This window comes from Barbus barbus (genome assembly GCF_936440315.1).
Source record: "Barbus barbus genome assembly, chromosome: 13".
Lineage (NCBI taxonomy): Eukaryota > Metazoa > Chordata > Actinopteri > Cypriniformes > Cyprinidae > Barbus > Barbus barbus.
Window position 1 is genome coordinate 25,880,284 of NC_136741.1, and position 13,441 is coordinate 25,893,724.

General features: G+C 35.1%; 1 protein-coding gene across 1 annotated transcript in view; it reads right to left on the reverse strand.

Annotated features, from left to right (window-relative positions):
- The window catches only part of LOC306878631 (receptor-type tyrosine-protein phosphatase gamma-like), an 80,274-nt gene that overhangs the window by 8,362 nt on the left and 58,471 nt on the right, over positions 1–13,441 (reverse strand). The window contains exons 9-16 of the mRNA XM_079431078.1: positions 12,836–13,020; positions 10,059–10,167; positions 9,902–9,951; positions 8,743–9,502; positions 7,408–7,546; positions 4,846–4,884; positions 3,665–3,756; positions 846–937 (exon numbers count right to left, since the gene is read on the reverse strand). Coding sequence (XP_079287204.1) covers positions 846–937; positions 3,665–3,756; positions 4,846–4,884; positions 7,408–7,546; positions 8,743–9,502; positions 9,902–9,951; positions 10,059–10,167; positions 12,836–13,020 — 1,466 coding nt within the window. The remainder of the gene's footprint in view (positions 1–845; positions 938–3,664; positions 3,757–4,845; positions 4,885–7,407; positions 7,547–8,742; positions 9,503–9,901; positions 9,952–10,058; positions 10,168–12,835; positions 13,021–13,441) is intronic.

Here is a 13,441-nt window from a genome sequence, read left to right on the forward strand (position 1 = left end):
CACCAATTCACCATCTATTTCTCATGTGATAAACTGTAAACAGCATCAGCAATTAAAAAAAAGATTCAATGTTTAATTCAACTGTCAATACATCAATTTGGGTTAAAAAGAAAGAAAAAACTCTAATATGATAAGTGGATTTCACATGGGTTATCTGTGAGGTTGTAATAATTGTAAAAAAAAATTTTTAACAGTAATGAATACTTAGATTATTTAATTCTGAATGCAGTCCTGTTAGAACTGCTTTGTTGAAATTTTGTTGACCATATTATCGGTAAATTATTTAAGACTCATTTCCAAAATAATTAGTTAATTATTCCAGTAATTAGCCACACTTTGATTAGAATTTACATAAATTGCCCCATTTGTCCAAATCATTTAATAATTGTCACATCAATGCAATTTGAAATAAATTTTATACAGCAGCATAATAATTAGCTCCCCAGTGAGCCATAATGAAGCAGACATTAACCTACCGTGCAGATTTCGTCTTTCAGTATCTGTAAAACAAAGCACCTCTGTAATGAACTGATACCTGCTGCATCGCCGATACGGGTATGCATCAAAGGTTTTAAGTAAATCTTCTTTAGGAGACCCAGTTCTTGCTTTTGGATGTGTCCATATTGGATTGTGATGTTTGCTGTGGGCATGAACCAGACTCAAGCTTCCCTGCATTCCTGTATAGATTCCTCCAGCGAGAGGAGTGATTTTAATGAGGCTCTCCTCTTTTAATTAGTCCTTTTCCCATAGCCATCTGTGCCTCTGTGCTACTGGGAGCACCGGTACATGTGCAGAGCACATACACACACATTTTAACACGCTCCAACTACAATGACCATACTCACATCAAACTCCTGAGAAAAGCCATGTTGGCTGTTGGAGTACAGCTCCATGATGTGTTTGATGAACTGCCTGACTGGCACAGCCTCCAGGTCATCTGAAACACAAACCATACATACATCATACTACATCTGCCTATTTAAAGCAAAAATGTTGATATAAATTGATGATAAATGCATACTATAAATATTTTTCCCTCATATTTAGGAATAAGGGTTTATAATAAAAAAATACATACTGTATATATACACTCAGAATTTAATTATAACATTACAGTAAAATATTATGACATTTTCTCATATTTAAGGATAGGGGTTTATATTAAATTATAATATTAAATTGAAATATTAGTTTTTCCCATATTTAAAGATAGTGGTTTATTTAAAAAACAACAACAACAGAAAACCAACAACTTAGTATTAAATTAAAATGTTTTGTTAAAATATTATTACTTTTTATGATATTAAAATAGAATATTAAATTTAAATATTTGTTCTCATATTTAGGGTGCAGGTTTATAATTAACATATAAACTTAGTATTAAATTATAATATTAAATAATATTTTACCCAAATACATTATTGTATTATGCAGTTCTTTTTAATAATATATATATTGTGCTGCTCAGTATTTTTGTGGAAACCATTATTTATTTTTGATGATTTTTGACAAATAGAAATAAACAAATCAATAAATAAATATATATGCATACACACACACGCACACGCACACGCACACACACACACAATAAATAAATAAACAGCATTTAGTTGAAGCTCATGTAAAAATCTATGAAATATAAAAATTTAATAAAAGTAATAAGCATTTACTTTTCCAAACTTGTATATTTTCATTAAATACACCAAATTATCTCATAGAATATTATATACCAAAAAAACATCAGATTACTGCAACTGACATATATTTCACAACACATACATTATTTAGTGGCTGCATATGATAATATATGCAGCTTTTTTTCCATTAAACAGTTGAACTATTCATTAATTACATTCAATCTAATGAATATTTGTAATTTCAAAATATCTATGGTCACTTTTAAGGAACAAACCCCTGTGGAAAATAAAAGTTTAAATAAATAAATAAAACACATCCTTGTTCCAAATGACAAAAGACTTTGAACCAAAATTCATCCGCCCTACTTTTGTGGCCTTACTTCCTGAGTGATGATATTTGGTCACATCTGTGTCACATAAAGCTCATCAGTTATCTATCAAAGAAAGGGACTGGACCGATGGTCTATTGTCACGTAGAATGGCAATATAAAGGTATGGTTCATTACTGCCTAGGAAAGTACACAGCTGGGACCATATTTAAAAAAGACCAGAATCCCCTGGAGCATTTACTGCTTTGCCATTGTGAAGGATGATCAAACACACATCAATTCAACCCCCACTCTGTATCCAGTGTCTATGCAATTAACAGAAAATATTCTGTCTTATTAAATCACTGAGACATGCACACACACAGACGACTTCTTCAATTTAACAGGGCTTGTTGATGACTTCTCTATTACAGCAGAGACATTAAGCTATCACCTCAAACGGAGTTCTCATAAACATTAATGGCTAGTTTTACTTCTTTTGGCTTACAGTTATATAGACCTGTCAGTCAAGAGCTGGACTGCATCACATGAGGAGAGAGAAGGAGAGGCAAGAAACCAAGGGAAAGCAAGAGAGAAAAGAGTGGTAATACTGAAAGCAGTTCATGCAATTTTAGAAAACCACACACTACCCAATGTGAGCAATCAGACTTTCCATTCGCCCACTGACAAACAGACACACACAGAACATAAAATATGCATCCACTCAACAATCCAGAAAACCACAAGATAGGAATGCTGATCATTAAAAGAAATAGTCCATCAATAGAACACAAAAGAGATATTCTTCTCACTCAATGCTATCATCAGATCTTGAAAGTCCTGATCCACAAGAGCATTGTGAACATTCAGCAAAGCACCTCCTTTTGTTCTCTACGGAATAAAAGTACACTGTTCAAAAGTTCGGGGTCTGTAAGATTTTTTAATGTGTTTGAAAGAAGTCTCTTATGCTCACCAAAGCTATATCAAAAGTCTCTACTCTAGTAAGAGAAATATTGTCAAATGTTCTTACAAAAACAGACGTTTTCTTTTTGAATATACTTTACTCCTTTGACGGCAAATCTGAATTTTCAGCATCAGTGTCACACGATCCTTCAAAAATCATTCTAATATGCTGATCTGCTGCTCAAGTAACATTATTATTATTATCAGTCTTAAAAACAGTTGTGCGGCTTCATATTTTGTGGAAACAGCATGAAACTTTTTTTAGGAATCCTTGAAAAAAAATCAGCATTTGTGTGAAAAAGAAAGCTTTTGTAACATAAATTCTTAACCGTCACTTTCAATTCTTAACTGTTAACTTCTTTCAAAAATAAAATGAATATTATTATACTAACCCCAAACTTTTGAATGGCTGAAATGGTAGTAAGGGTGTGGGTTTTAATAGAATTTCATCAATTATTTTACTATTTAGTGAATAAACGACATTCTGTAATAACTGCTTGTCAGCAGGTCAGGTATATTTATAAAATGTCATTTCACTATACTTTCTTATATCTTATTGATCCATTTCAGATTCAGAATATAGCCATGCCAAAACCTATTAACCTTATGCTCCCTAAATAAACAGCTGCCTCCCATTTTAGGATCACCTTTGGGCACATGTGATGAAATCAAAACTAAAGAACTCCTATGAAATGACGTAAAAATAAAAGCTATTGCAGCACAATGCATTTTCATTTGTTTTGTTTAGCTACTCACCCGCTGTAGACAGGATGGGGAAACTGTCATTGCGGATCACTCTGGGAGAGTTCCTGTCTTCAATATACAAATGTGCAGTCTGGAAGAATCTCCTATGAACAGAAACGGTCTCAGTTAGTGGCATGCAGGTAAACAAGAGGATTTTAGACAGCTCCTTAATTTCGAGGAAGCGTGAGAATTGTTGTAGGGTGATTACTTAACGTCAAGAGTCTAATTTACAAACCACTTTAGATGTCAAGCTGTATACTCTTGTTAGTGCTGTTTTGACCCAAGTTTCTTTTCAATAACCTGCAATTTTAGTCTCAACTCTAATATCAGTCCATTACTACAAAAGAATGAGTATACCAAACATATTGCCTAAATATACTGTACGTATAAGTATGACAATACAACTGAATCTATCTATCTATCTATCTATCTATCTATCTATCTATCTATCTATCTATCTATCTATCTATCTATCTATCTATCTATCTATCTATCTATCTATCTATCTATCTATCTATCTATCTATCTATCTATCTATCTATCTATCTATCTATCTATCTCATAATTATTCCATTTAACTTATTATTTATTTTCACAAAATAACATTAACTTAAATTCTGTTGTACAAATTGTACAATTGTGTATGGTATCGGCTGAGGCTAAACATCACAAAACAGCTAAATATCGGATGAATGAATCAGCTCGGTAGATATCAGTTTATCATTATTAATATAAACCATGCATGAAACGATAAATCCATTCAAATACTTCTTTATATTGCATAGCACCGTGTCTTTAACAATTGGGAAATTTTCAACAGCAACAAATTAAGATTATAACAGCATGACAGCAATTACATTCAAGATCTCTAAAATAAAGTTATGCAAATTCATAATGCATAATAAAGTCTATCCCCGACACATTTTTATAATTAAAATGCATTAGCTAATACAGACACCCACAGATGTCTAGTTCTCACTGTAGGTTTCATAAAATATACATGAACAGCAAAGTGATGACATCAAATATCCAGCCAAACTTTGCACACGCAACTCCTGCTGCCTTGGGATTGATCTTTTAAAAATCTATCTTTTATTTCATTTTCAGTGCACAAAAACAGACCTCTCCCACCCCTCATCGAAGACTTACTTTCATGCAATTCCCATGAAGCATTTGTATAAGCATGCCCCTACCTGTACTTTATGCAGAGCAATGAGCAGATGCTAGTCATCCTTGGGAGGTGAGAGAAAAAGAAAGACTGAATGTTCGCTGAGCTCTGATGAAGGAGGGGGGCTGGGGGACTGAGGGGGGACAATACCCTACACTAATGATCTTTTTATGATGGGGATCTCTCGTGTGTTTAGAGATGTTAGACTAATGGTGAAGAGGGGTCCTTCAGTGAAGTTTTGGACCCTGCGGTTTAATCCTTGAGAATGCAAAACAGGCGAATGGTTAAAAGATAAATATATCCTCTTATCGTACCCCATCAGCGTCAGCTCTGAAATTGCTTTAACTCATTGGCGATCTCATGCGCACGTGTAGAAATGTACTGCGAAGACGAGTGCAGCATCTTTGGTCTTTAATGGGCATCTGTGAGTCGGAGGAGACTGAAAGCCTCTGAGCCATCCAGATGGAACCCTGCCTACATAAACCTCTCATTAGCCTATCGCCTTGGCAACATCATAACTTCATTTTAAGCAAATAATAGCATACTTTCTGGTAAACACTCGTGTGAACTCCAGCTATAAGAAAACGAGAATGGAATATCTTTTGAATGGCTTTTGCTTTGTTCTCCATGTTCTTGAAATTTGACAACGGTGATGTCTTGACAAAGACATTTGCCGTCACGTTCTCGGGGGAGCGGTTGCATCTCGTCACTTGTCTTCCTTCCACTCACTTAACAGATTGATTACCGTGCAAACAGTCTTTCATTCACTTCAACTGTCACTGATCAACCTCTTATAAAGCCATCAAGCGATCAAATCAAACTGCTATTATCTTTTCCTTTCAAGATGCATGATTTGTCGGCTGACGTAATTGCTTTGCAATTAGAAACTTGCAGGCAAAAATTTGTCGAAATTTGCCGTGCTTTATAAGGCCATGTGAGGTTGGTGCTGTTATTGTTAATTAAAACCTTTAAAAATCATTTTAAATCTGACGTAAAATAGAAATATTAGATGAAAAGCCTTCCAAGATTTCCAATTTCCGTTCATGTTTAAAGGGATAGCTCATCCAAAATAAAATTTCTGTCATCATTTATTAACCTGAAGTTCTTCCAAACCTTCCAAACCTTTCTTTTCTTGAAATATTGGTAACTAAACAGTTGTCTTCCATTGACTTCCATGGTATTTTTTCCATACTATGGAAGTTACTGGCTACCATCATTCTTCATTTTTGGTTGAACTATCCCTTTAACTAAAATGACTAAAAATAATACCATTAAACATTGTTTTCGATAAGTCAAATAAAGCTGAAATAAATTATTCATTTAATATTAGATGAAAAACTTAAAAAACTAAAATTAGAACTGTTGCCTTGGCAACTACCCGAAATAAACATTAAATTGTAGTACTAAAATAACTATATCTAAAATTTTAAATACAAAATAAAATATTAGATGAAAACTTGAACTTAAAAACCTTAGACCAAAAATTAGAAGTATACCTGGAATAAATAGATTAAACTGTAGTACTAAAATTACTACATCTAAAACTATTAAAAGCTGTTCTCAGTAATTGAAATTAAGCTCAAATAAAATAAAATAAAAATATTAATATTACATGAAAACTTAAAAACCTTAAACAAGAAATGAGAAATGTTGCTTTGGTGAAATAAATCATGCTATACCTGAAATAAATAGGTTTAATTTAAACTACTAAAATTACTAAAATGAAAACTTTTCAAATAATGACAATTTAAAAATAAAACATAACTCAGAATATAAAAATAAGCTTATTCAAAATATCAATAATAATAATAATAATAATAATAATATATAAAGATAACTAAAAGTAATACTGAATATAACATTGTAATAAAATAGAAAAAATAACATTTAAGAATCATCTTACGTCATACAGACATTTTAAATATAAAATTGCTTTTAAATATTAATGTTTTAATGTAACATTACTGTTTGTACTGTGTGTTCACATTTTAAATGATACGCTCAAAGAGTCAGCTTCACAGATTGGAGCACAGCTGGGTCCCTCCACATAAGACTCATGGTCCCTAGGGGGCCCGCAACCTCTTAGCTCACATACAGACACAAGACTGAACAGGAGGATGGTGGTATTTGGCAGGAAGCTCCATAGGAGGATTTTAATTCGGTTACCATGGGGCTGAGAGCGGTCCGGGAGAGGGCGGGCAGATGGGGCTGGGACTCTCCAGGGAGCTGAGCCAGGTTTATAAAGGCCAGTAGATGGAGTAGAAAGAGGTAGATGAGGTGTGGATTCAGGGGTCAGAGCGACCTTACACTGTTTACAAACCAGCCACAACCATGACCAGACGGATCTACTCCACAAAACATGTTGTCATGAATATTAATTAGGTGATGCATTTGTTAACAAAAAAAAAAACCCAGACGGATGAATGTAGAAGCTGTTACAAGAGAAGGAAATTAGATGAAGAAAACTGATTCTAGATGCTCTCAGTTAAGATCCCAAACAAGGTCCAAGATGATCTAAGACCAGTGTGCTGGTCAATAGCCAATTCACCTCTGCCTTATGACCTATGGTTTTTCAACAGCGTCTTACCTCCAGTAGACCAGGACAGCCAGCAGCATGATCAGACAGAGCAGTGTGAGGGCAGAGCCCACCATCAGGGGGATGATCCACTCCATCCGGCTGGAGGGTGACACCGGGTCTCGGGTGACAGAGGAGATGCTGTTCCTCTCTGCATGATGGTCAAAGGAGACCACAGCAAGGTAACAAATACAAATACAAAAGCAGAGTTTTAAACAATTTTATATTAGATTATATTAGAGTCTATTTTGGCATAAATGAAAAAATTCAACACAGCTATTTTTGTACAATGATCTTCCTTTGCAGATCAAGCTTATTTCAACTATAAATCTGCATGTAATACAATATAGTTTACAATAATCCATATACAGCAGTCTTTATTACATTACATACAACTTTATATTTAGTTTCTGATCATTTTTTATTACATTTATACATTTTATATTATTTCAATTTGTTTTTATTACATATTTTATATTATTTAATTACATTTTATTATATATTTATTTCACAATAATACTTACATCCACTACCATTCACAAGTTTTGGGTTGGTAAGATATGTATTTTATATTTTTTTTTATATAAATCTCACCAAGCCTGTTTTTATTTACATTTACATTTATGCATTTAGCAGACACTTTTATCCAAAGCGACTTACATTGAATTCAAGTTACAGTTTTTACATGTTACCAGCTCTTGCTTTCCCTGGGAATCGAACCCATGACCTTGGCGTTGCTAGCGCCATGCTCTACTATTTGAGCTACAGGAAAGCGTATTTTTATATATATTATTACAATTTAAAATAATTGTTTTCTATTTTAATATATTTTATCATTTTATATATTCCTGTAATAGCAAAGCTGAATTTTCAACAGTCATTGCTCCTGTTTTTAGTGTCACATGATCCTTTAGAAATAATTTAAATATGCTGATTTGGTGCTCAAGAAACATCTCTTATTATCAATGCCAAAAACAGTGCTGCTGCTTATTTTTATGGAAATTGCAATAGTTGTTTTAGGATTCTTTTTCAAATAAAGAATAGCATTGATTTTAAATAGATTTTTTTTTTTGTAGCAATGTAAAATTTTACTGGTCACTTTAAATCATTTGAATGCATCCTTGATGAATAAATGTATTAATTTCTTTCATAAAATTTTTTTTTTTAAAAAATCCTTTTTTTTTTGTATTTATACATTTTAACACATTTTATATTTCAATATATTCATACATATTAATATACATATATTAATATTGTTTAAAGGTTTTAGGACACAATTTGGCACCACATATTAACTTTAATAGTACTTGCCTTGAGCTTTAGACTGCATGTCTGTAGCTCACCTACCAGTGTGAATGAAGTATGGCCAGTGTGCCTTCTCCTCATTGGTGAGTTCGGTGGTCTCAGTCGAGCTGGAGGGAAGTTGCATGTCTACAGTGTCATTCTCTACCAGCCATGTTGGTTTTGATGAATCCTCACCAGAAGGCGTCTCTGTGGCACGCGGCACCTGCTCTTCCACTGTTCTAGGGGCCAATGTGGAGTTCTCAGTGTTAACATCAGCCCTCTCTCGACCCCTCTCCCTGTGTTTTGAAGTTGGGATGGGGGCAGTTGGTTTTTGGGGCACAGTCATGTCCTGCTTTTTGTCCTTGACTGTCACATCTTTCCCCTTTTTTTTCTTCTCCTCTTCTCCCTGGTCTTCTTCCTCCTCCTCCTCTTCTTCTTCTTCATTTTTCTCCTCTCTTTCACGGTCTTCTTCCTGTTTGTTATTCGCTTCAGTGCTGTCCTCAGAGGTCAGGATGTTGCTGTCAGATGGGGTGTTTTCGGCTGTGGGAGTGGCTGGATGTTGAGTGGGCGTGGGACCTGAGTTTGTTGAGTGGGTCGGCCAAAAGGATCCTGGGAGGGAAGAAATCACACTGCCACTGAAACCCAGTCCTGCCAACAGAGTGCTGGTCACCACAGATGCTACAGTGGCTTGTCCACCACTGGATGGAGGCCCCATTCCCGTCGCCATTGAAACAAAGGAAAAGGGGAGGCCGGCGGATGTCCAAGTAGAGGAGCCTGAGCTTATAGGGGCCATGTCTGCCGAAGAGGCGGGGGAAACCGTGGGCTAGAACGGGGCGGAAGAAGAAAAGAAATGCTCTTTTAGTCGATAAATAAAGTCAATAAATACCTATAAAGATAGATAACTACATTAGCATCCACACCAACTCATGATAACTCAAGATTATAAGCATGCACTTAAGCTCTTTAAAGCTGGACAGATAAACATTTCATTAGACAAAAAATTGTAATAACCTTGAGCAAGACAGTATTAATATTTTAGTTAATTTTCCAGTAAGAGATTATTCTTTTTCAAAGCGTTAATATCTGCTGAATGTTTTTGGTGAATCTATGCTATTCTTTAAAATTTAGAAAGATTTTTTAAAAGGATATCTTTATCATTTTTGTTATAGTTATCATCCTTGGTGTGAACAGGCCTTTAGAAATGATTAAACCAGTTACCCACCATTCCAGTTTTCACAATCCTTGTGCCCTCGAATATCCTTGTGGTGTTTGCTTGAAGAATAAATCGCACAGTATGATAATCAATACTAATGGACTGTTTGAATAGCAGCAGCATTTTGAATTTTTAAGAACAGAAAACCACTTAAAATGGAACAAACCTTTGAATATAAGTGTTTGGCTGAAGTCACTGCGCTGGTCTCTCTGACATACAGCTTGCACTCTGAACAGATACAGGACATCTGGAGACACGAGTGTGATGATTGCCCTCTGCAGGAAACATGTGACGCATTTTAATAACAGTATAGACGGCAGGAATAGAAACTGGATACCTTCAAAATAACTCATTCTACCTTTGCAGTATGTACAGTACATTTTCAGTATGTAAGCGCTACAATAATACTTTTTTCTTCAAAAAGGATGCATTAAATTGATCCAAATTATCAGTAACAATGTTAACGTTAATTCATTAACAATGTTAATAAAAATGTTGTAATTTTTAACTTTCTATTCATCAAAAGAACCTCAAAAACAATGCATCATGATTTCTACAAAAATGTTAAGCAGCACAACTGTTTTCAAAACTAATAATAATGTGTTTCTTGAGTGCCAAATTAGCATATTAGAATGATTTCTGAAGTATCATGTGACACTCAAGACTGGAGTAATGGATGCAAATCACATTTGAATTATATTTACATTAAAATAGAGAACGGCTATTTTAAATTTTAATAATTTTTCACAATATTGCTGTTTTTTTCTGTATTTTTAATCAAACGAATTTGGTCTTGATGAGCATAAGAAACATTGAATAATTTTATCAACCCCAAACCTTTGAATGGTACCAGTGTACATTTGACAACATGCACTATACAACAGTACAGAACAAAATAACCATTGTTTTATAATGGAGAGCAATGGCTGTAGTAAATTATGAAGAAGAAAACAAAATGTACTAAACCTTGAGCAAGAGAGATGGTAAATTTTCAATGCGTGTATATATGCCTATATACGTTTTTGTTGTACAGTCATATATAGATGGCCTCCAAGCAAACAGACACGGATTAAACACCACAAAACTTCAATTTTGATTTCAAACTGTCCTCAGTTGACCAAAATTAAGTCTAATTTATGCATTTCTGAATGTTGGACACACTCAGAGTGTCCCTTCAACAGCTACACACAAATCCAAAAACCTCATTACACAACACAGAGTGAGCAGATGTAAATCTGACAAGATCTTATTTTACAAAACCGAAATGTCAAAGCAAATTTGACATCTGCCATTATTATTTGTATAAATTGACATTTATTTATTGCAATGTCCTGCTCCGTCTTTCAGCGATCCTCGTTGTCCCAGAAATAGATAGATATTGATTTAAATTTCATATACCAAAGTTGGCCTTGATTCGCTGGCACAACCTGCGACTGGGCTCAAAATTGAAATAAAAATGTAAAGATGAGGGAGTCATGATGGGATGTAGAGTGAAAGAAAGTAATTGGACTTTAACCGGGGCAGTTATATCCCTCAACTAAATCCAAATCTAATTTGACCGAGGCTAAAAAAGACTGACAGCGCTCATCAGAAAAAGTTCTTTCAACTGGCTGGACACTGTCTTGTTGTCATGGATACTGTGTGTGTGTACGGCCGCTTCAATGAGGTGACTGACAGACATGGGTGTAAGTCATTCATTAGACTTGAGGGAAGAAAGACAAAATGCTGTTCAAGTCCATCAAATCGATGAGAGCAGTCCATCTATCAGAATTATGAGGGAATGCTGGGGTCCAGAAGACAAGGCTCTGGCAAGAGGTTGTATATCAAGGGTAAAAATTATATATATTTTCAAATGTTCAAATTCAGTCAATTAATTGGCTCATGACACCAATCGGGCCAACCTGCCGTCCTCACATCTGTCCCATATAACAGTGTTTTAGGTCTTAATCGCTTTCATTCCAGATTACTCCCGACAAGTCTTGGCACTACAACACGTCTCGAGATCCTGGATTTGTAATAGAGGAAGTGTTCCATTACATCTTACACTCCTGTCTAGCTCGAGTCTTCAACAGGGGGTCTGTGACCCTTAAAGGGTCCATTGTAGTACAGCAATTGATATTTTTTCCAACTTATTTGGGATGCCAATACAAAAAACATTCATGGGGGAAAAGAAAAGAATATTAGTTATCAACTATTTTTTAAAATATTTAATAACATTTAATATATTAAGTCTCTTCAGCTCACCAAGACTGCATTTAGTTGTTAAAAAACACAGTAAAAAATAAATGTTGTTACATATGGTTTCTAATTATTTAAATATTACTTTAAAGACTGGAGTAATGATTCAGCTTTGCCATCACTGGAATAAATTACATTTTAATATATATATTAAAATGAAAACAGTATTTTAGTGTCGCATGATCCTTCAGAAATCAAACTAATATGCTGATTTGCTGCTCAAGAAACATTTCTTATTATTATCAATGTTGAAAACAGTTGTGCTGCTTAATCTATTTTGTGGAAACAATGATACGTTTTTGTCAGGATTCTTTGATGTATAGAAAGTTCTAAAAGCATTTTTGAATAGAACTCTTTTGTAACATATCTCAGCATTTTTTTGCTAAATAAAAGTTTTAATTCTTAAAAAAAGTCTTACTGACCACATATGTTTTGAAGAGTTACAGTAGTATATAATACACTAATGTCCATGTTATTAACACAGGTTTTTTTTTACGATATTTAATAGAGACTCATCTTTAATCGACCAAACGTAGATGGTCTAGCAATTTTTATGCCACTTGCGCCTTCAGTCTAATGTAACATCAACACAGTGATTGAATACATGGCTGAGATAAAACCAGGACTAAAAGTATTATGAGGGAATGAGGTTTGCGGTGGTTGACACTTTGAATGTGCTCTGCCTTTCATTGTCGGGAGCCTTACCGTTCTGTGTTCACCGCTCTGCGTGAAGGTCTTCTCAAAAGAGAGTTCATCCTTCGCCCAGCTGTAGGAGACAAGGAAGCCCACTATAGGCGGATGGTAGACAGCTGACGGTCTGTCCCAGGTCAACACAAGAGCAGTTCTGTTCAGAGGGTGGGCCTTCATGTTGTCAGGGATGCTGCTGCAGACTGGATGGAGAGAGGAGAAGCAGAGCGATGAGATACGACTGATAAAAAACAAGGAGGAAGAAGGTACAGTACAGTTGTTCTTATTTGATTAGGGATGTGTGACTGGAGATAAACAGGTGGAATTACGGCTCTCCGGCAGTAGGAGCGGAGCCAGATCTCAGCCGCACAGGTCCACGACTGCAGCCCCCAGGTGAAGCTAAATCTTTTATTGCTGTCTGACTCACCAAAGCGTTCTCACTAGAAACTGCTTCAAAGTGGAAAATAATACATGAGTTCATCTCAATCTGCCTCCAGGCTTTCAAACAGCCTTGCAGTGAGCGCACACATGCGTGGCTGTGGCTGTGTGCGCTACTGTGGACACAGTAGGAAGTCTGAGTGTATGTGTGTGCGCGTAATTCTCAGTGGTGGAAGAAGTACACCA